The sequence below is a fragment of the Lampetra fluviatilis genome, chromosome 14 (assembly GCF_964198595.1).
Source record: "Lampetra fluviatilis chromosome 14, kcLamFluv1.1, whole genome shotgun sequence".
NCBI classification, from domain to species: Eukaryota; Metazoa; Chordata; class Hyperoartia; order Petromyzontiformes; family Petromyzontidae; genus Lampetra; species Lampetra fluviatilis.
The window spans coordinates 2,218,873-2,240,737 of record NC_136288.1 but is presented as its reverse complement, the minus strand read 5'-3'; the positions used below and the strand labels follow the sequence as shown (position 1 = coordinate 2,240,737).

At 46.4% G+C, this 21,865-nt stretch overlaps 1 protein-coding gene across 1 annotated transcript in view; it reads left to right on the top strand.

Moving 5' to 3' along the window:
• Window positions 1-12,163, top strand: part of LOC144935727 (myomesin-1-like) — a 56,646-nt gene extending 44,483 nt beyond the window's left edge. The window contains exons 25-35 of the mRNA XM_078862466.1: window positions 199-258; window positions 1,706-1,773; window positions 2,959-3,072; window positions 4,246-4,333; window positions 6,418-6,456; window positions 7,873-7,978; window positions 8,239-8,402; window positions 8,770-8,806; window positions 9,357-9,379; window positions 10,318-10,373; window positions 11,576-12,163. Coding sequence (XP_078718592.1) covers window positions 199-258; window positions 1,706-1,773; window positions 2,959-3,072; window positions 4,246-4,333; window positions 6,418-6,456; window positions 7,873-7,978; window positions 8,239-8,402; window positions 8,770-8,806; window positions 9,357-9,379; window positions 10,318-10,373; window positions 11,576-11,866 — 1,046 coding nt within the window. The 3' untranslated portion in view covers window positions 11,867-12,163. The remainder of the gene's footprint in view (window positions 1-198; window positions 259-1,705; window positions 1,774-2,958; window positions 3,073-4,245; window positions 4,334-6,417; window positions 6,457-7,872; window positions 7,979-8,238; window positions 8,403-8,769; window positions 8,807-9,356; window positions 9,380-10,317; window positions 10,374-11,575) is intronic.
• The last annotated feature ends 9,702 nt before the right edge of the window (window positions 12,164-21,865 follow it).

Here is a 21,865-nt window from a genome sequence, read left to right as displayed (position 1 = left end):
CGTCTCAACTTAATTGTCAAGAGTTTACAATGATATCATCATAATCATCATCAAAACAGCAGCATTCATGATAACTTTCAACATAATTGTTAAGATAAGCCGTCGTCTCTGTATGGACCTTTCACTGTGGACACTTTCTGGAAGTGCTTCCACGTGGTAAGGCAATGGACGTGCCATTGTTGTGCTGTGTCCCTGCAGATTTCAAAAAGCTTCTGGAGCAGTCGGAGAAGGCAAAGAAAGACTGGAAGAGAAAGCAAGGTGAATGTGTGCCGTTTGAGCATTCTGCTTGCATTCATTGCAATGCTCGACACCTAGTTAACAATGCGCAGTCAACAATGGTGTTGTGTATAAAAGCGTTAATGAGCAGATCGGTCTGGTTTCCAGACAAATATTAAACAGTTGCACATGTTTAAGCTAACAAACTCTGGACTCGCTTCCAAACTTCTGGGTCTCATCACCAGGGTCAGGCCTGTTGAACGAATGCTGCTCTGATACCACGTGTTATTGCAACTACTGCATGTCATATATAAGCAGTGATGCTGAAACCACAGGCCTCGTGAACCTCCACGGTGCGGCCTTCCCATACTTTACCAATATTCTCCGTCCGTATGCAATTGAAAGTCCCTGCACAATGCATGCACCCGTCACTGGTAATCACAAAGGTCAGCAAAGAACTGGAGTTTGAGAAACACTTGGTAAATGTTATTGGGAATAAGGACATCAGAACGGTACCATTTGTGAACAATTCGAACAATTTAAAGACATTGCTTGGTGATGCTGCTGCGTTGGCAGTGGCGCTCAAGCACAAATAACAACAAACTAAAACTCAACACATTTGTCAGTAACACTGCCTTAAAGGCCTTAAAGGCAGCGCTATTGGTGAATGTGTTAAGTTTTTTGGTTATTAAAACTAATTAAACAAAAATATGTTTTTTTCTCAAATTGCCGTCACACCTAGCTTCATTGAGTCATCGGGTGGTATTGAAGACGTTTCAATTTTAGCAATGCTTGTGATGTTGCAGTCATCACATTTATTGTTAAGTTGATCCACAACCAACAACATTGTCTTTGTGTCGTGAGATAGTAGTGGCTTTTATGCACAAGACCATTTAAGTAGAATGTTTCGGTTGGGTTTATTTTAAGTAAAACGTTACAAGGTTGCAAGGTAAAAAACACACGAAAAATAGCTTACGTCGTTTTATGCAACTGGCCAAAAAAAAGATCGATGACAAAATAACCCTGAATGTGCGCGATCTTATCAGATCTCCAAAGCTAAACAGCGTTGAGCCTGGTTAATACAGCACATGGATGGGAGACTGCGTGGGAATAGCAAGTGCTGTAGGCTTGGGCTTCGAGGTGGCCACGAGATTGTAGTTTGGCAATGGATTTTTGAATCTATCTTTGCAGAGCTTTGAGTGTTATCCCATCGTTTTTTATTGTTTTTTTCCCTCCCTGGTTTCTTTCCACATTGAGCCAGACATCCGTTTACAGAATTGGTCAAATTGGCCAAAATGCAGGACTCATCTGCAAAAGAGTGTTGAGCCTCAGTGAGGCTTCCCTGGGTAAATAAAAGGCATCATTATTATTATTACAAATAATTCAGCTCCCTTGCCCGTCCGTGTATCTGCTGGACCATCTGTGAAAAAGAGCTTGATTGTTTCATCGGATTCCTCCAGTATAAATCCATATTCTGATTCTGATCCAGGGCCTTACGTGGTGGAGCAGGCTCACTGGGAGGTCATGGAGGACTGTAACGTGCGTCTCATCTGCAAGGTGCAATGTTGCGCTCCCCACCAGAGAGTCAAGACAAATCCTACCACTGCGTCGGTTTTGTTGTTGTTGCAGTTGTGCTGTATAACTGTCCAATATGCGTTCGGGTTCTACCGTGTCTTATTTTCTAAAAATAAAAAATTGCTTTATAGCCCGTCAGATTCCTCCAGTATTAATAAACATTCTGATTTTGTTGGCTACGAGGTCCCATATTTCGCTCCAAGTGCTGGGAGATCTAATTCCTAAAGATGCTCACAGCACGTGGAGTGAAACGTCGGACATCGTGCCAAACAGCATGCGGTGCAAGCCTAAATAAAAATACATTAGACAATAATAATAATGACGAACATTTTTCTTGTAATGCACTCCCAATATTTTAGCAAACATCTAGGTGTGCATTATCGAATGACGATAAATAACACAAACAATGATGCAAACAAAAAATAGACAACATTAAGCGACGACACAAAAAAAACAAAAGCCTCCTGCAGTAAAATAAGACTGTTTCTTGAAAGAAAACTCGTGTGAAAAAACGAGTCTTGGGATTTGTATTACAGATGTCAACACTCGTAGACTCGTTGATGTTCACAGGCAGTGCGATCCAAAGTCTTGGTGCAATGCTGGCAAACATCTCCGTGCCTTGGATCCACAAACTTCAGGCATCGTATAATTTGAGAGTTGTTGACAGCCTCTGTATATCTGACAGGTCACAGAAATATGCAGGCGCTAAATGATTGGGCACATGGTTTGTAACCAGACCTCCTTTAATCCAATCAACACATTAAGTGGGTGGAGTGGTAGAGGCAAGGTTAGCGCACTGCGCTATGAACCTGGCAACCTGAGTTCGATTCTTAGTCGAGGCTAACATAGATGGCGAGTGATATCTGAACCGGTCCTGGGCCTCCCCACCCTCCCACCACCAACCCGCACTGCCCAGCGTGGTTGAGTACGGTCAAACGAACTCACGCGACAGGCACGGCGTGGGGTGGGAAGAAGCCTTCATCCAGCAGCGGATTGACAAACACGACCGTGCGTCATTGTGAAACAAAATATCGTAATCGATAAAATGCTCGACCACACTCGCGAGCAGCAAGTCGCTTGTGCACGCGCGATCTTTGGCACGGGGACATCCGTGTGGCTCGGTCCGTTCCGAGGGAGACAATGACGCCGCGGTTGTCCTTCACACAGGTGTCGAACATCAAGAAGCAGACCAGTGCCGTGTGGTTCAAGGACGGCAAGCAGATCATGGTGGATGAGAAGCACGACTTTAAGGATGGAATCATCTCTCTGCACATCGCCAAGGTTTGTGCGAGCAGCGGACACGAAGCCTGAGGACTTTTGAAAAGTCGGTTGCGTACGGCAGTGGCCAGGCGTGGCGGTGCGCATCCTGTAGGCCAGGCCACTGATTGGTGGACTTTGCTGAGAGCACGTGATCAATATAAAATAGTATTTGGATTTAATGAAGAAAAAAAACATTCATCTCAAGATGCTGCACGAAGCAAGTGGAAACGTGGGTATCCTGGGTAAAGTATGAAACGTAACTTTGTTTTGCTTAATGGAGTCGACGGCATGGACAGCTGCGGGAAGGCAGTTCCAGGTGATAGTGGAAACAGAGGAGATGGAGTCACATTCCGGTGAACTGAGGTCACCTGGGGGTGGCTTCGACGGAAAGCCCTCGTCTGCTGGGGCAGGAGTGCGAACTAAGTTCCAACGAGCAGGGTTTTTTTTCGTCCTCCCATGGCCCCGCTTAATTAAACGAAAGGTGATAAAGCACGCGGGAGAATGGGAAGAAAAAAAGTTCGGCAGCGAGCCGTGCGGTCGAAGGAAAAGCAAACATCGCCGTCACTCGACGGGGGGGACCACCATTGATTGCAGATAATTTCACACACACACACACCGCACGCACACACACCACAAGCACACACACCGCACGCACACACACACCACACACACCGCACACACACACCACACACACCGCACACACACACACCACACACACACACGCCGCACACGCACTCGCCGCAAACACACACACACCGCACACACACCGCACACACACACCGCACACACACACACCACACAGACACACACCGCACACACACACACCACACACACACACCGCACACACACACCACACAGACACACACCGCACACACACACACCACACACACACAATACACACACACACACACCACACACAATACACACACACCGCACACACACACCACACACACACACCGCACACACACACCACACACACAAATCACACACACACAACACACACCACACACACAACACACACACACACACACCACACACACACCGCACACACACACACCGCACACACACACACCACACACACACCGCACGCGCGTGTGAAGTTCGCGAACGTGATTAATGGCAAACGAACGACGACGCGCCCGCCGGGGGTGAGGGTGGAACGATGACGAGTGACGCTTGGCGGCCCGTTTGCAGATCACCAAGCGTGACGCGGGGGTGTACAAGCTCCAGCTGAAGGACGAGCGAGGGGCCGACTCGAGCGTCCTGCAGTTCACCGGCAAGAGTGAGTGAAGCTCCCCGCGGCTCGCTCGCTCGCTCGGCGCACGCCACCATCCCGCCCTCATTGGCCACCAGAGCAAGGCAAAGGGCATCCGTTGTGACGTGTATTTGGAACGCCTAAATACGATGCAAAATTGAAAATGATGACATTTAATCGGTCGAATGTTCCCCAAAACACCCCTAAAACACCGTTTTGAGACCCAATATAGGCTGAGTTATGTATATTGTTTCGTGCATAAATACGAAAATAAATGGCAGAATAATTCATTTGCACTTCGTGCACTAACACGGTTATTGTAGTGCGGTGCCTCGTATGGCTGACAAGTCACAGGAACCGTTCATTGGTAGCAAAACATAACGTACAACGATTGTCATAATTTACAGCCCTCTGTTTCAATCCTCGGGTGGATAAAGGCCCTCCCATGCCAGTCGCGAGGTTTGTTTGACCATACTTCGCCGTGCTGGTCAGTGCGGGTTGATGAAGGGAGGAGGCCCAGGGCTGTTTGGGACATCACTTGCGGCCTATGTTCGCCGTGGCCGGGAATTGAAGTCTGGTCTTGCCAGGTCCAAACGCGCTGGTGCACGAACCGCTGTGCCACCACTCCACCAACATATGGTAAAATATAAGTTAAAAAAATACATTTATAAGTGTCTGAAAATACCGTCCAGGGTGCTTAAAAAAATGTTAACGCTTATATGGGACTATCGTTTTTAATGGCGAAAAGAACGAACAATACACTGTTACATGATAACAAATGTCATGTTATTAGCTACACAAAGTCAAATAGTCTCTCCCACTTGGTCGCCATCGTCGTCAACGCGTGCCTGGAATTTCCTCCAGGTGGTCTCCAGAGCCCGGAGGCACAACATTTCTCGTGGCGTTGTCGCACATTCTCAGAAGTGTTACAAAAAAAACACATTTGAAGCACCCTGTATATCCGAAATATCCACACGCGCGTTTGAGATTAAAGGTACCAAGAGATGCAAATACAGACACACAAACAGTCCGCTGCTGCGCTGCACGGATGTCGCAGACGTCGGCGGCGGTGATGTGGGGGACTCCGTAGCCGTGGCACCCTTCTCTCTCCTGGCTCCAGCCCCCCCCCCCACTGCCCCCCGCTGCCCCCCGCGGCCCCCCGCTGCCCCCTTTGTCTTCCCAATGCAGTGTTGGTTGATCACCTTTCAGCACCCCTCCCCCCGCCCCCCCCCCAGCTTTCTGTCGCCCCCCAACTACGACCAGGCCTATCCCAATCCCTCTTTATCGATCCATCTTGCTCTAGCTGCTTCAACATTACACCACGTACAATAACCCAATTGTTTATTTAAAATTATTGTCGCGCTATGTGCTATTGTATAATTGCTGCCTTTGTAAAGGCGCTATATGAATCTCATTTAGATAAGATAAGACAAAGACACATGTAGGCACAGAGACACCCATATACACGTGTCACCTGTCTGTGTTTATCCTGCACACGCTGAATTCCTTGATAATTGGAGTAGCTGCCACGTGAAGAAATGTGCTGCGTTTTGAATTGTATTTGGAAAATACAGAACTACAAAATACTGCAATAAAAAAACTATTTTAATTACAAAATGCCCTTGCAAATGTACATGGGATATAAGACGTAAAATGTTACTTTGGACAATTTTCACCACCTTTACTTTGTAACCTTTTGACCTACATGCAATGCACTGTCAATGCTATGCGTATTAATGCATTATTGATAGTGATGAAGAAAATATAAAACAGTAAAATGTATTTAAAATACTGCCCAGCTCTGGGTACAATCATGGAGCGATACCACCCTACAATCATCCACGTTGCCACGGTGCGACACCGCGTTTGTCAACAACACTCTGATTTGTAACCCACGTGTGCAATTAATAATGTAATCTATGTTTAGACACCGATGTATACTGCAGAGAATATGTTAAAATGTTATATATGTATAAGAGGTGATGATTGTTCATAATTCAACCACCTCACGAAACTGTGAGTCATTGATATTGAAAGTCATAGATATTATTTACAGATGATGACGAGATTGTCAGCAAGATGTGTCTGTTGGTGTGGTCTTGTTTTGGCAGCTTTTGATGAAGTCATTAAGGAAGTCTGCAAAATGATTGGTGAGTTGGTGTGGGCTCTCCCTTGCCGTTTCTAGCTCCCCATCTCACTTTTTTGTTCTGGATGAATCACTAAACACCCGCAATCGACGAGTCATCCATTCTGCACTGCTCCGGTACATTGGCTCCACGGCGTGGATTTTTTTTCCTCCGGGTCCTCTGGTTTTGTCGCGCCACATTTAGAAACGGGCATTGAGATAATTTCGATTATTTTGGTGCTATAAATGTCCAAATGACGGGCCACTTTGTTGAGCTATCATTTGTGGCCAGGTTGCTTCTGAAAAATAAGTTAATACCTCAGTGGGATTTGCCTGGTAGGATGGGGATGGTTAAGTTGTATTTGTATGTGTGTGGCTGATTTGTTTACATTTCTTGTACTCTACACTACTATCACGTTTTTGTACTGTGTGCTGTTGTAACGTTCTTACCCTCCCCTACTGGACATCTGTGAAAAATAACTTTATAGCTCATCGCGTTCCTCCAGGATAAATACAAACTCTGATTCTGACTGCGTACGTGTGTGCCGATTCCCATAAATAACTAGAATGCACCTATGGCATGAATAATGTTGTCTCTCTCGCAATTTAACTTGTCGTTTTACCAGTTTACATCCTGTTGTACTCAAATCGGCATCTCGTATTGAGGTGACGTTTCTACTGCAGAGCCCTGCAATTGCTTTTTCACTGCAGATCAGTGCCAACACTCGTAAGTGTTAGGGACTGTCCCACAGAAGCAGATATCACAGAACTACTGAGATACCCCCATGCTGTATAACATACCTGATATAATCACCCAGGAATGTCTGTCCTTAACGCTCGTGACGTCACTCCACATCGAACAGCCCCTCTAATTAATAATCATTATAAGGTGACGTCCTCCAAATTAACACCGCGCCCTTACAAATTGCACACGCATTGATGCTTGCAAGTTTCAGATTTACTGCAATACACCCGTCCTTGGACGGGCAAAATGCTAGTAATATATATTGAGCCCAATCTCAGCGCTGGAGAATCAGAGCTATAAGCTCATGAGGTCCATTCATAAACCTTAGAACAGTCTTAAATACCTGAGCCCAGAACGGCAATGACCTGGCCACCCACCCCGCCTACTCTGATGAGTGCGGTGCGTCTGATATCGTTGATGCCCCTGGTAATGCCGTCCAGAACGTCAGGATGTCGCAATGTACGATGCGAGGGAGGATGTGGAATTAAACACATTTTATGGAATATAAAAAAAAATCAGACCTGGGATTGATTCCGCCACCCTTAACTCATTTATTACAAACTGAACATTCTTCTGGGATGTAGGGACAGTGATTGGCAACGCGTGTAGATATGTGCGCACTGTGCCTTGCCGTGCTCTGCCCACCCATGCCGCCCTTGCCATCGTTGTTCCCACTGCCCTCTGCATCCCTCGCAGTCAAGTCGGCCGCAGCACTGAAAGCTCAGGCCACGGAGGAGGGAGTCCGCATTCATTCCACCATCAAGCACTGCCTTCCCGAGGTGAAGAGCGCCTGGTTCCACGCGTAAGTGATCGTTGACAGCGTCACAAAAACCCGCATTTCGCACATTGCAGTCCAGATTTTACAACGTTTCTAACGAATCTGCCTCGTAAGATAGTGCGCGCTTGACTTGTCGACCGATTTCGCGAACACCCACGGATCCCACACCCTTTGCTTCAAGCGAACATTAATTGCGCGCCACGACTAGTGCACAAGTGGCTCTTGCGCAGTCCAACCTAATGCACAGCGGGTGACTGGTCCCCACTGGCGTGACGGCGGAGCAGGGAGAGCAAACTCACCAAGTCGGAGCGGCTGGAGTTCGGCAGCTCGGACACGGAGCTGTGGCTGAAGATTAAAGCTCCCGTCGACAAGGACAAGGGCACGTACCGGCTGGAGGCTACAGGCAGCACCGAGACGGTCAAACTCTCCATTGACCTCTCCGGGAAAGGTAACTTGCCACGCGTCCGGGATGCTGGCGGGGTAGCCGTCTGCAACATGAGAAATAGAATGTTGGTCTCGACGAGTTCTCTTGTCGTCTCTGCGCGCTTCCTAGATGTGTATTTTATTGTTCTGTTCGCCCCCTTTGCGCTTTACGGGATCACCAGTGTCTTGTTTTTGCCTGTGTGGCTGTCTGGCTGTTTATATCTTCAGATAGACTCCTACGTACAGCGTAAGGGAGCGCCCACTCTTTTTAAAGTTATAGCTTGCAGGATTGTTTTGAAATAAGAACGCCTGAATGCATTTTCTTTAACCGCCTTTTCTTTTTTGGTTTGTCCGCTCTAAATTGCGTGAATTTCATTTCCTTTCGTTCGCAGCCTTCGCTAGCTTGCTGGAAGAGTACCAGAAGCTCGAGTGAGTCGGCGTGCTACAAACACTCTCACGCTGGGGGTCAAACCCACAAACAGCGGCCGCAATTCTCACTCGCCCTTCCGTGAGCACCGTCGCTGCGCGTGCATTCTAACTCTACGAGGGGGAGCAGCGTGAAGCGTGGCGCTCTTGGGTTTCTCCCGATGGCCAGATCGCCTGGGATGCGCCCTATCCCGTCAGATCTGGGCAGCTAAGCAGGGTTGACCCTGGAGAGCACTCAGATGGGTGAACACCACACGCGGTGTAACAGGCGTTGTGCGCAGTTGAGGTGCAGGGCAGCAAAAGTTGATCGTTTTTCTTAACTCCCCCCCCCCACCTACCCACCCCCACCTACCCGCCTTGTTCTGTACACCACAACCCACACTGGCAAACGTGAAGTATGGTCGAATACACATCGCGGCCCGCCAGGCGTGGGTCAGGATGTCGTCCAGCAGTGGGTCGACACATCAGGCTGTGCACGTATTATTTATGTCGCGTTTGCCAGTTTGTGTCTTTATTTAACATTTGACTGCGAATGTTCTTCATTTTTGGACAGGCTTGCTGCCAATGCAGATAAAAGTGAGTACAGTGAGGCGAGGGTGCAGTGTTTACGAATTCCCTTAACCAACAGTGCCTGTGTGTGTGTGTGGGGAGCGGTGGTGCAGCGGTTAGCGCTACGCTGCGCTACGAACCCATCGGCCCGAGTTTGATTCCCGCTCACGGCCAACATCGGTGACGATCATCTGAACCGTTCCGGGGGCCTCCCCTAGCTCGACTCAACCTCCGATGAGTAGCTGGTGTAGCAGTGTGTAAACATCGCTATTGGGGAGACAAAGGCGGCCGGGCGTGGTGCTGGCTACCCACCCCTCATGTGCCGGCCTTCATAGGTGCTCGCAAACAGCACTTTCCCCAACAGTCTGTTAGGGCTACACGGGGGGGTCTTTGTGTCACAACATTGCGCGCATTGTTCTCTCAGAATGATTTGCAGCCTGGCAGTCTTTTACCCTCATCCAAGCCACTCACGGCAAAGGCATTCGTACCATTCTTTGAGCACGTTGACAATATAGGCAGCTGAGCCTGGCTTTAGCGCTATATTGTGACATGATGTGATCCCCGCTGTCAAGAGATGTCGTGTGACACAAGAGTCGGTGATCGTGTTTGTGCTGATATCTCGCTGCTGTATGTCATAATCTTTGAGGCTCTCGGAGAGGATAAGTGCATCCGCGAAAATGAAAAGTCGCGTCAGTGCGCGTGCGTGTCCTGCAGACAGACGTTGCTGCTATCGAGGCACGGATTATTTAAGTGACATATCAGTTGTCATGATACACTTGCATGCGTGTGTGTTGGCTCGTCTGCAAGTGTGAAGGTTTGTCTTTACGCTGTTATTTCAATTGCAAGAGATTATGGCCTGGTGATATCTGCCTCAGAAGCGTGGGTGTTTCTTATGAGCAATCTTCAACAATGGAATTAAGCAAAAGTCTCGTATTTGTAACCCATGCCCGATGCTGTTCTTGCAGACCATGCCAGGATCGTAGGAGGATTGCCTGATGTTGTCAGCATTATGGAAGGAAAGGTAAGGATGGACATTCACAAAAGCAGCTGCTGTTTGAACTTTAGATTGGAATGGAACCTCTGAAATCTGTTTTTGTCCTTCTTGTTGCATTGTTTTCTTTAGTAAAAAATAAATAAAGTTTAGATGTTTGAATATTTCAAATATCCTGTAAAAATAAATACGTAGAATTATTAAACTTTATGAAACTACTACCATTTTTTAACAAGGCCGCAAACTAAAATATTATTTATTTACTGTGAGGTGCTGAACCACACAAAGCACAACCTTACACATGCTTCTAATGCCTAAATGTGAATTTGTTTGGGCTAGGACTATAGCTGCAGTTAAAGTTGACACTCGAGCCAGGGTTTTGGCCAAGGGATAAGGAAAAAGGATGAGGATAAAGCTAAATCATCAAGATTAACTGCAGGGTAAATAAGTCAAGGATTTGGTCTTAGACAGGCGTTAGGATATCTGCGAAGCTGTAGGTGGCTTGGAGGGAATGACGCAGGCGTTAGGATATCTGTGCAGCTGTGGGTGGGTTGGAGGGATTTAACGCGGATAAACCAAGGAGCATACGCCATCGTGTGAACTCCAGTCATCCTTGCAGCAGCAGCAGCAGCTTCTGGCTAGCCATCGAACAAACAGGGTCGCCACATCACGCGCTTTCAGATGCGCTTCTGCTGCCATCTGGAACACTGTCCCTTTCCAATCTTTGGAAGCCATGGGAGCTATGCACTTTCAAATCGAGAATGAAAATTTATTTCTTTAGATCTTTTTGTGTTTCGCTTTTTTTGTCCTACCCCTGCACCTCTGATTAACACGGTCGGCTACTTATGGTGCGACAGAAGCCCAAAACGCATACCTACATTCTGTGCCCCACTTCTCAAATTAAAACTTATATTCTTTGGGTCTTTCGGTAAAGTCACATAGATAGGTTCAAATAAAATAACCAAAAAACTACGACGTTTCGATCGCAACACAAGCGGTCGTCATTCATTTCTTGATGACGACCGCTTGTGTTGCAATCGAAACGTCGTAGTTTTTTGTTATTTTCTTTGAACCTATCGACGTGACTTTACCGAAAGACCCAAAGAATATGAATTCCTGCAGTCACGAAAGCTTTGAGTCAAAATTAAAACTGCTTCACCTGCGCCCATTCCCCATCCCCCACCACTGCAAGCGTTGTCATCTTGGAAACTGCCTCTTGCCGTTTGGTGCAGACGTTGAACCTGACTTGTTCCGTGGCGGGGGAGCCGGTGCCAGAGGCCACGTGGCTGAAAAACGACAAAGTGCTCTCGAAGAGCGAGCACTACGTCATCAATTTTGAAGAGGGGCGTTTCGCGAACCTCATCATCCAGAACATCACAATGGCCGACACGGGGAAGTATGGCATGGTAGTGAAGAACAAGTATGGCCAGGACACCGTCGACTTCACCGTAAGTGTCTGCAAGCAGGGAAAGGAGATTGAGGAGACTTCGAAAAAACCCAAGTACTCGCACAGCAGAAAGTAGCTCTTCAAAGTGGCCCCTCAAGGCCTTCAGGAAAGACTTCTCTCAGCTGGATCTTTCTCAGCTGATCCTTGCTCTTTTTGTTCAATTTAATATTTAGTAAAATTTTGCCGTGCTATTTCTTGATAAAAAGAAAACCTGGCCATTTTATAGCCAATAAATCGGAGCTGATAATTCCGTTTTGACTAAAATGCTTTCCAACCAACCGTTGCTATCAAGAAAGAATATGTCCTCTACTTCCTCTTAGGTTGATTTAGAAAAAAAAACACTGCATGGCAAAGGTAATGTTTGTTTTACCTTGTTGCAAAATCAGTAATGATATTAATTCATTATTTCATCAATTCATTGCTCCATTTATTCATTGCTTGATTTATTTTTCGGGAGTTATCTTCATTCTTGCTCTCAGTTATTTTATTTAAAATTTCCCTCCATTGGACGTTGCTCCATATTTACACCTAGCACACTCACTTAAGTCCAAAATTACTGATATCATCATAACACGTTTCCATGTGCAACGTATTTGCCCGTCCATAATTTTCCATCCTACGTGCAAACGTGTTTGTGTGCATGCCCGTATTTGCTTCAGTGTGCCCGACTGTATGTCAGATATGTATGTGTGATTGCGCCAGTTATTCCACTGTTGTGCAACATCGATTGGCATGTGGGCATTGTTCAAGTATTTTTTTTGCCTCAGAATATGATGTGTCAGCATGTTGGAATTATGATTACGTTTTGGTTGGAATTGAAGTGATAACCCTCCTCAACACTTAAAACATAATGAGCATGTGGTTCTTGAGCTAATTGACGTTGTGAACGTAGCATGCTGTTTTCTTGTCCTCATTAAATTTGTTGTATTTCATAAACTTGTTGTGTCTTTCCTTCGTATGATTTGTATTTTTCCCATCGCCTCTTAATTCTTGTTTAATTGTTTTTTGTTTTAACTCCCACGTTGTTTCATTAATGCCAATACTGTCCAGGCATTTTTGTTACTAAGCACACACACACACAAACCTTGCCTTGCTTACTTTGCGACGAGCTTCTTTAAGACGAAAGGGGCATCGGATGTTGAATTGTTTCCCAGTTGAACGCTTCACCTCACCGCCCCTCTCTTAACGCGTTCAACTGTAACAAAACAGCATCGGCTCTCGTGTCGTCTTGTAGCGAGTGCAGATTCCCTCCACCCGGAAGAGTCGTCATCCGTGGGGGTATTTACATTTTGTTTTTGTTCAGTTCTCAAGGAGACGGAGGCAAAACTTGTCTTGGGAGCCCCTTGTCTTAGTCCTGAGATCCTCGTTACAAATCTCTTCAGGGATGTTTCCAAGTGGGGATTTATGAGACCGTTCTTTTTTTTTGGTTTTACGAAGGGGTGCAAATCGTTAACGCGGTCCTCATGGAAGTGCCACGGAAACGTATTCATCTCGTTCACTCAAAGCAGATGAATCGCTTGTGAACAATTAGTTTTAAAGAGCGGTAATTGAGAGGGTGAGTAGAATGGTCAATATGGTTTGTATTCGACGTTAAAAATGATGTGTATTCTGCAGACGTAAAGTTATGGGAGTGTATTTTAAAAAATTATATTTACAACAACAACAGAGTACAGGAAAGTTGATAGCCAGGGTTAATGGCGTTCAGCTGCGTTCTGTATATATGTGTAACAATAGCAGCCCTGAGTTATGATCAAGGAAGCATTTTTCTTTTTAAAATGATCATTGAAGATATTACGATGTTCTAATGATTTTTACCTTTTTGACCAATTGCTTTAACTTTCCTTTCCACTTACTGAAATTGAAATTTTTTTGGCAGTTTTCTTTCTAAGGTCAACACAGGTGCGGTGATTACTGCAGAAAAGTTAGGTACAGCAATGGGACGTTTTTATTAATTACATTTTATTTTATAATAAAGGTTTTTGGGTTAGATCGCGTTATTCATAAATGTGTCACAACCCTCCACCACCCGACACGGCCAATCAGTAAAAAATGTGTCACGTTGACGAAAAACAAATAGTTCACTACTTTAACCCACCGGTGTGTTGAAGTGTGAATCCACAACACTTTCTCGTCATGGTTTATAATTAAATAAACACTCACAATAACAGTTGGCAGTAATAGTGGCATTGAGGCACCTATAGCTATTAGGATGTTCGTTCAAGTGGCAGGCACTGTAATGAACATTGGCATTTTTTTTCGGTAAAGTGACGTAGGTAAAAATAAATAAAATGAAAACATTTTATTTTATTTATTTTTCTTTTTATTTATTTTTACCTACGTGACTTTACCGAAAAAACCAAAGAGTATGAATCCTTGCAGTCACGAAAACTTCAAATCTAGAATTGGCATTTTTGTTTACGTATCTGAGCCAAATGCCGCAGACAATCTACAGCATTGGAGGTGGCCGGGTGACTCAGAGGTCATAGGTCAAAGCACTCAGCTGGCACTGCTGCGACCCTGACTTCAAATCTGGGCCCTCAAATGTCGTGAATGTCTCAGTCCAGCCACAGATGACTGCGCACAAAAATATTACATACAACTTTTGTCTTCAAGTCATTTTTGCTAAATTCCAGCTCTGAAAATTGAAAGTTATCCATTGCACTGTTATGTGAAGGACATTTCTGTCTCGCAGGCCATGTGTGAAAGTCCACCTCGACTGTGTGGATTAAGGGCCGTCCTCCCACAGAGTCGCACTGACCTGCGATAATTCCGAGTGGATACTTCGTTTCAATACACAATATGAATAGCACAATTGGAATAGATTTGGAATTTAGATTTTACTTATTAAGGCGTTAATGGGGTGGATTTGAATGTGTGTCACCTCTAGCACTGCCCCATATATACTTAATTGTGCGATTCAGTATTACTCCGACCTTGATGAAGCTGTTTTTCAAGAAGGGGCTAACACTTGGATATTGACGGCAAAGGGATCGCGGGTTGTGTGTGTGTCGTGTAGCAGTTAGCGCTATGCTGCGCTACGCTGCGCTACGAAGCCGGCATCCCGAGTTCGATTTCCGCTCATAGCATCGGTGACGATTAACTGAACTGGTCTTGGGCCTCAAACGAGTACCTGGGGCTGTGTGTAAAAACATCGCCACTGGGGAGACAAAGGCGGTCGGGCGTGGTGATGGCCACCCACCCCTTCGTGTGCTGTGCCGGCCTTCATAGGTGCTCGCTCACAGCACTTGCCCCAACAGTATGTCAAGGCTACACGGGGGATATTTGTATTTGTGAGCGACGTCTAACCAGTGCCGGATTAAGCTAGTGCAGGGCCCGTAGCATATGTTATAAAGGGGCCATAAATAAAACAAAACAAAGATAAAAACACAATTTTTTTACTTGCATAGAAAGTAATTGTATTTTTTTCATTTGCTATACAGCCAGATAATATGACAAATCGCTAACCTTAAACACCTGGTCGTTCATAAAAGTTGAAGGCAGTATAGTACTATAATAATAGAGCAAGTTCAGAATCACTGAAGCAGAATTGATAGCTTGAAAGCATTTAGCGCGGGGCCCTTGAGAATGCGGGGCCCGTATCATATGTAGCTACTTTTGCTACGAGGACAATCCGGCACTGCGTCTAACGTGTGGCTTTGTGGTGCGTGCAGCTGAATGTAACCGACAAGGAGGAGTGACCGGCGCTCCCTTGACGAAGAAACTCCGTGCTCACGCACACAGCATCTTAACTGTACGGCGTTACCAAGGGGTCCTGTATAACCACAACGGTCGACTGGGGTGGCTGAAGCAAGGAAGATATCAAACGAACGCAACATTTTCTCAATTACTGAATGAGCAAATCCTGCGTCTGAACGTGAAAGTGCGGTGCGTGTGGGAGTGCCGCATTTATTCACCGGGGCCGACAGTGTCATTTGGCGGCAGCAATGCTGTTGTGATTCCGTTACCCGGGCTCCTGCAGGTAGCACAGAGGGATTACGCTCGCGCTCTCGAATGCTGACCACTGCGTAAGACATTGAACTCATTAATCATCGGTAGCATTGTGCGATTCCTCATGTGCTGTCGACACGCGTTTCCCTCCGCCTCTTCCGATCTTTCGCCGCCTTCTCTGTCGTTGCTCTCCCAGGGCTTTGCTCTTGTGCATCTTCCTGCGTCAGTTTTCATCCCATCGGTTATGGACTCAATTGAGCACACAAATCTGGCACGGCAAACATTAATTTTGAAATTAGTTCTCGTTGCCTGCATTGTTTTGGTCTCGTTTAAAAAGTTGACATTCGAGATGACTTGGAAACCCAACATTTCGCTGCAGCTATAATCACCTCCTACACTCCTGACCCGGTCATAGAAAATTCCAGATCAGTTTTTTTTCTCATATTTCGCCCCACTTCAACGCCATACAGGCAGTGCCCTCAATGTTTGCCGCCCTCTGCCGGATAAACCCAGGGTGTAGCTTGGGACACCAGGGTGTAGCTTGGGAGAGACAGCTGTGGAGTGGCTGTGGTACCGTGCTGTGGTTGTAGCTACAATCGCAGCCCCTGGCACGGGCTCTTCAGAAAACCCGCAGCCTGATCACGTAATTTTAAGAGAGAATGAGTCAACGGGGGTCTGAATGTTCTCTGGATTCTGCCCTTTGGCTTTAATGTTCTTTGCCAAAAAATGATTTAGGTTGGGGTTGTGCTGTGAATGGTAGCATCTGTTGACGCCTCAAATTATTTACTTCTCTTCATAACGTAAACTTTTACATCTAAGCTTCAAACATATTTTTGTCCAGATAATAATTAATTACACTTTAGTGACTTTTCTGTATTTCAGTCCTTTCAAGACGTCACATTGCCAAAGAATGGTACAGAAAGTGTTATATTTGAGTTGTTAACGTATTCTTTTTCGGAATCATGATTATTATTTTTAAAAAGTGCATTAACATAATATATCACTCAGAATAACATTAATATATATAGAGCGGTGTGGGGTAGAGTCGTGGCGCAGTGGGTAGGGCACTGCACTATACACCTGGTAAGCAGCCAACATCAGCGGTGAGTGATATCAGAACCTCTAGTAACCACCGCTTTCACCAGCCCACACACCTACATGGCGAAGCACGGTCAAACAACCCCCATGGCCAGGAGGCCTTCAAAGGGCTGTGTGATTATGGTTGCGTGTGAATTTCGCTGCAACGAGTTATTCCGTCGTTTCGGAGAGCTGCACTCTTTGCATGTCCGAGGCGTCAATCCACAGCTCTGGCCAACTGCCGCAGTTCATTTCTCCACCACGTGATTAAAATCTAGATTTCACAAGCTCCATAATTGTGTGATGATAACAAAGAGAGTGGGATGGAGGTGGTATGCCTTAGTATAAAACATGTGCTCCCCAACACACTGGCGTCCCCATTGCTTTTCAGTTGCATTATTGAGTTTAATTTTTATTTATATTGCGGAAGATCTATGAAACTGATTTCGTGCCAATTAGTACGCAATTAATTATACTCTTGGTAAGTATTCGCATTGCATGAGCAGCACGCTTCTCTTTGCCTTCACCGAGACTGCCTTTTAGCATTAGTTCTTATTTAACATATTCACCATGGTGCTGTAATGGGATGTTAGCCCTCTTTAAATGGCAGTATGAGGAGCCTTCTGTGTTAACATTCTTTGCCATCAGTCCTCAGGTGTGTGCTGACATCAAGCAGATAGATTTATGTTGAGAGAGTCTCGCCTTTTCAAACTGTTTACACACAAGGTCGCACCGCATGATGGATCAGCTCTGAATGGAATGTGCTGCTGCGTTCTCAAATAAAAATCGGAGTGAAGTTATGCTGGTGTGTCTTCTGTTTGCAAATTGAGCCATTGGAGGTGGCTCAAAGGAAAGGAAAGAAATGCCATCACCAATGTTATGTTATAATGTTGGGATAGTAAATCTAAACCCGAATGCTGTTTTATTTGCTGATCAGCTGGTAGACGTGTAAAGATTAGTGTTGTTAAAAACGAGAGCCGGTAACCATTATCAGAATCGATCACTGGTTTAAAGAGTCGGGAACCGGTAATCCTTCCCAGTGGAACTTCAGTAATGATTGTGCTGATTGGCCACGCGCTAACGTACAAACAACACGACGGCCTAAGTCACCGCATGGGACATGCGCCCTCGTTTCTCAATTGAAAGGTAAATTATACAATCTATCAATTGCTTTGCTTGCTTGTTCGCACCAATGCTGGCGGAAGGGCCTCCACTAGAGGGAGCTCAAGAGGGTGTGTGATCTGCTCCCCCACGCTGTTCAGACGTCTTAGAAGAGGTAGCATGCATACCCACGCTGCACGTTTGACTGGTGCGTGGACGTGCAGGGATGGGGTGGTATCTACGAAACTTGGCCCATCATGGAATATAATCAATGTCCTTTTCATTACAAATCCACTGTGCTAACCAGCACACCACAGCGGTTCCCTTTGTGTTCAAATTAATAAGGAAATCATGAATGTTTATTGCCAGACGTTCTATATGGGCGGTAAAAACCGGTTTTAAAAATGCGGTTATAAAGCATAATTAGCAAACGATCTTAACAACCCGAGTAGAGATTCACCCTAAGACGTGATTGAATTGTTTAGCTTCGTGGTTGCGTGAGATTCTACTCAACAAATGAAATCGTTTCCAATCTTGCTAAGAGGCAGAGGCTCCACGACCCGTCTCATCCACCTTTTCAAATGTCCCTCTCCCCAACAATGCTGACTTTTCCAACGCAACCCCAAGTTCAATGCACGATCGTCACGCGAACCTGTCCCCCTCTTCATGAATAAACGCATTTAGGTCCAGGGACCCAAATGCAAAAGCGTAAAAATGTAAAACAAGAATGGTTCACGGAAGATTATACATTTAGTTTTTTTTTGCTCCATAACGTTCTTTGAAATGTCCCAAAATATAATGAAATTATTTTTCAATAAATATTTGTTGATGTCATTGCTGTTTTAATATTAATAGGTTCCTTTATTTGTTAAGATCAATACATTCTATACTTGCGCATGGCAATATGTTCAGAAGCTAAATTGAAATCTCGAGGTCTGCTAGCCATTACATGTGCAATACATCTAACTTACGTTTCTCTAATTATTCATTGAGCATCTTCATAATTTTATTTTATGTAAATGATCACGATCCATGATAGTGAATATCGACAGCAGTGGTTCTTAACCTTTACTGCAGCCTTTCACTCTGTTTCTCAATCGTTAAAAAATGTATAATATTAACAAATACATTGCTTTAATGAAGCAAAGTCGTTTTACTTTAATATGTGCCCGTGCTTAATTTTTTTTCGACGACTCACCTTCTATAAATAATCTGGCCACGTCTCTCACCCCCAGAAAGGGCATCTCGTACCCTAGGGGGTACAGCGTGCACCCCAGGGGGTGCAGCGTGCACCCCGGGTTAGGAACCTCTGATCTCTACGGTGCTGCTGAGTGAAGCACACATTGCAGGAAACGCGCGCGAGTGGTGACCCAACCATGGGCGCACACGCCCCGTAACGCCGCTGGTGGCACAACTTGTCTGTCTGTGTGTTGTGTGGGGGTCTGTATCTGTGTGTTGTGTGGGGGTCTGTATCTGTGTGTTGTGTGGGGGTCTGTATCTGTGTGTGTGTGTGGGGGTCTGTATCTGTGTGTTGTGTGGGGGTCTGTATCTGTGTGTTGTGTGGGGGTCTGTATCTGTGTGTTGTGTGAGGATCTGTATCTGTGTGTTGTGTGGGGGTCTGTATCTGTGTGTGTGTGTGGGGGTCTGTATCTGTGTGTGTGTGTGGGGGTCTGTATCTGTGTGTTGTGTGAGGATCTGTATCTGTGTGTTGTGTGGGGGTCTGTATCTGTGTGTGTGTGTGGGGGTCTGTATCTGTGTGTTGTGTGGGGGTCTGTATCTGTGTGTGTGTGTGGGGGTCTGTATCTGTGTGTGTGTGTGGGGGTCTGTATCTGTGTGTTGTGTGGGGGTCTGTATCTGTGTGTTGTGTGGGGGTCTGTATCTGTGTGTTGTGTGGGGGTCTGTATCTGTGTGTTGTGTGGGGGTCTGTATCTGTGTGTTGTGTGGGGGTCTGTATCTGTGTGTTGTGTGGGGGTCTGTATCTGTGTGTGTGTGTGGGGGTCTGTATCTGTGTGTTGTGTGAGGATCTGTATCTGTGTGTTGTGTGGGGGTCTGTATCTGTGTGTTGTGTGGGGGTCTGTATCTGTGTGTGTGTGTGGGGGTCTGTATCTGTGTGTGTGTGTGGGGGTCTGTATCTGTGTGTGTGTGTGGGGGTCTGTATCTGTGTGTTGTGTGAGGATCTGTATCTGTGTGTTGTGTGGGGGTCTGTATCTGTGTGTGTGTGTGGGGGTCTGTATCTGTGTGTTGTGTGGGGGTCTGTATCTGTGTGTGTGTGGGGGTCTGTATCTGTGTGTTGTGTGGGGGTCTGTATCTGTGTGTGTGTGGGGGTCTGTATCTGTGTGTTGTGTGGGGGTCTGTATCTGTGTGTGTGTGGGGGTCTGTATCTGTGTGTTGTGTGGGGGTCTGTATCTGTGTGTGTGTGGGGGTCTGTATCTGTGTGTTGTGTGGGGGTCTGTATCTGTGTGTGTGTGGGGGTCTGTATCTGTGTGTGTGTGTGGGGGTCTGTATCTGTGTGTGTGTGGGGGTCTGTATCTGTGTGTTGTGTGGGGGTCTGTATCTGTGTGTGTGTGTGGGGGTCTGTATCTGTGTGTTGTGTGGGGGTCTGTATCTGTGTGTTGTGTGGGGGTCTGTATCTGTGTGTTGTGTGGGGGTCTGCATCTGTGTGTTGTGTGGGGGTCTGCATCTGTGTGTTGTGTGGGGGTCTGTATCTGTGTGTTGTGTGGGGATCTGTATCTGTGTGTTGTGTGGGGGTCTGTATCTGTGTGTTGTGTGGGGGTCTGCATCTGTGTGTTGTGTGGGGGTCTGCATCTGTGTGTTGTGTGGGGGTCTGCATCTGTGTGTTGTGTGGGGGCCTGTATCTGTGTGTTGTGTGGGTGTCTGCATCTGTGTGTTGTGTGGGGGTCTGCATCTGTGTGTTGTGTGGGAGTCTGCATCTGTGTGTTGTGTGGGTGTCTGCATCTGTGTGTTGTGTGGGGGTCTGTATCTGTGTGTTGTGTGGGGGTCTGTATCTGTGTGTTGTGTGGGGGTCTGTATCTGTGTGTTGTGTGGGGGTCTGTATCTGTGTGTTGTGTGGGGGTCTGTATCTGTGTGTTGTGTGGGGGTCTGTATCTGTGTGTTGTGTGGGGGTCTGTATCTGTGTGTTGTGTGGGGGTCTGTATCTGTGTGTGTGTGGGGGTCTGTATCTGTGTGTTGTGTGGGGGTCTGTATCTGTGTGTTGTGTGGGGGTCTGTATCTGTGTGTTGTGTGGGGGTCTGTATCTGTGTGTGTGTGTGGGGGTCTGTATCTGTGTGTTGTGTGGGGGTCTGTATCTGTGTGTTGTGTGGGGGTCTGTATCTGTGTGTGTGTGGGGGTCTGTATCTGTGTGTTGTGTGGGGGTCTGTATCTGTGTGTTGTGTGGGGGTCTGTATCTGTGTGTTGTGTGGGGGTCTGTATCTGTGTGTTGTGTGGGGGTCTGTATCTGTGTGTTGTGTGGGGGTCTGTATCTGTGTGTTGTGTGGGGGTCTGCATCTGTGTGTTGTGTGGGGGTCTGTATCTGTGTGTTGTGTGGGGGTCTGTATCTGTGTGTTGTGTGGGGGTCTGTATCTGTGTGTTGTGTGGGGGTCTGCATCTGTGTGTTGTGTGGGGGTCTGCATCTGTGTGTTGTGTGGGGGTCTGCATCTGTGTGTTGTGTGGGGGTCTGTATCTGTGTGTTGTGTGGGTGTCTGCATCTGTGTGTTGTGTGGGGGTCTGCATCTGTGTGTTGTGTGGGGGTCTGCATCTGTGTGTTGTGTGGGTGTCTGCATCTGTGTGTTGTGTGGGGGTCTGTATCTGTGTGTTGTGTGGGGGTCTGCATCTGTGTGTTGTGTGGGTGTCTGTATCTGTGTGTTGTGTGGGGGTCTGTATCTGTGTGTTGTGTGGGGGTCTGTATCTGTGTGTTGTGTGGGGGTCTGTATCTGTGTGTTGTGTGGGGGTC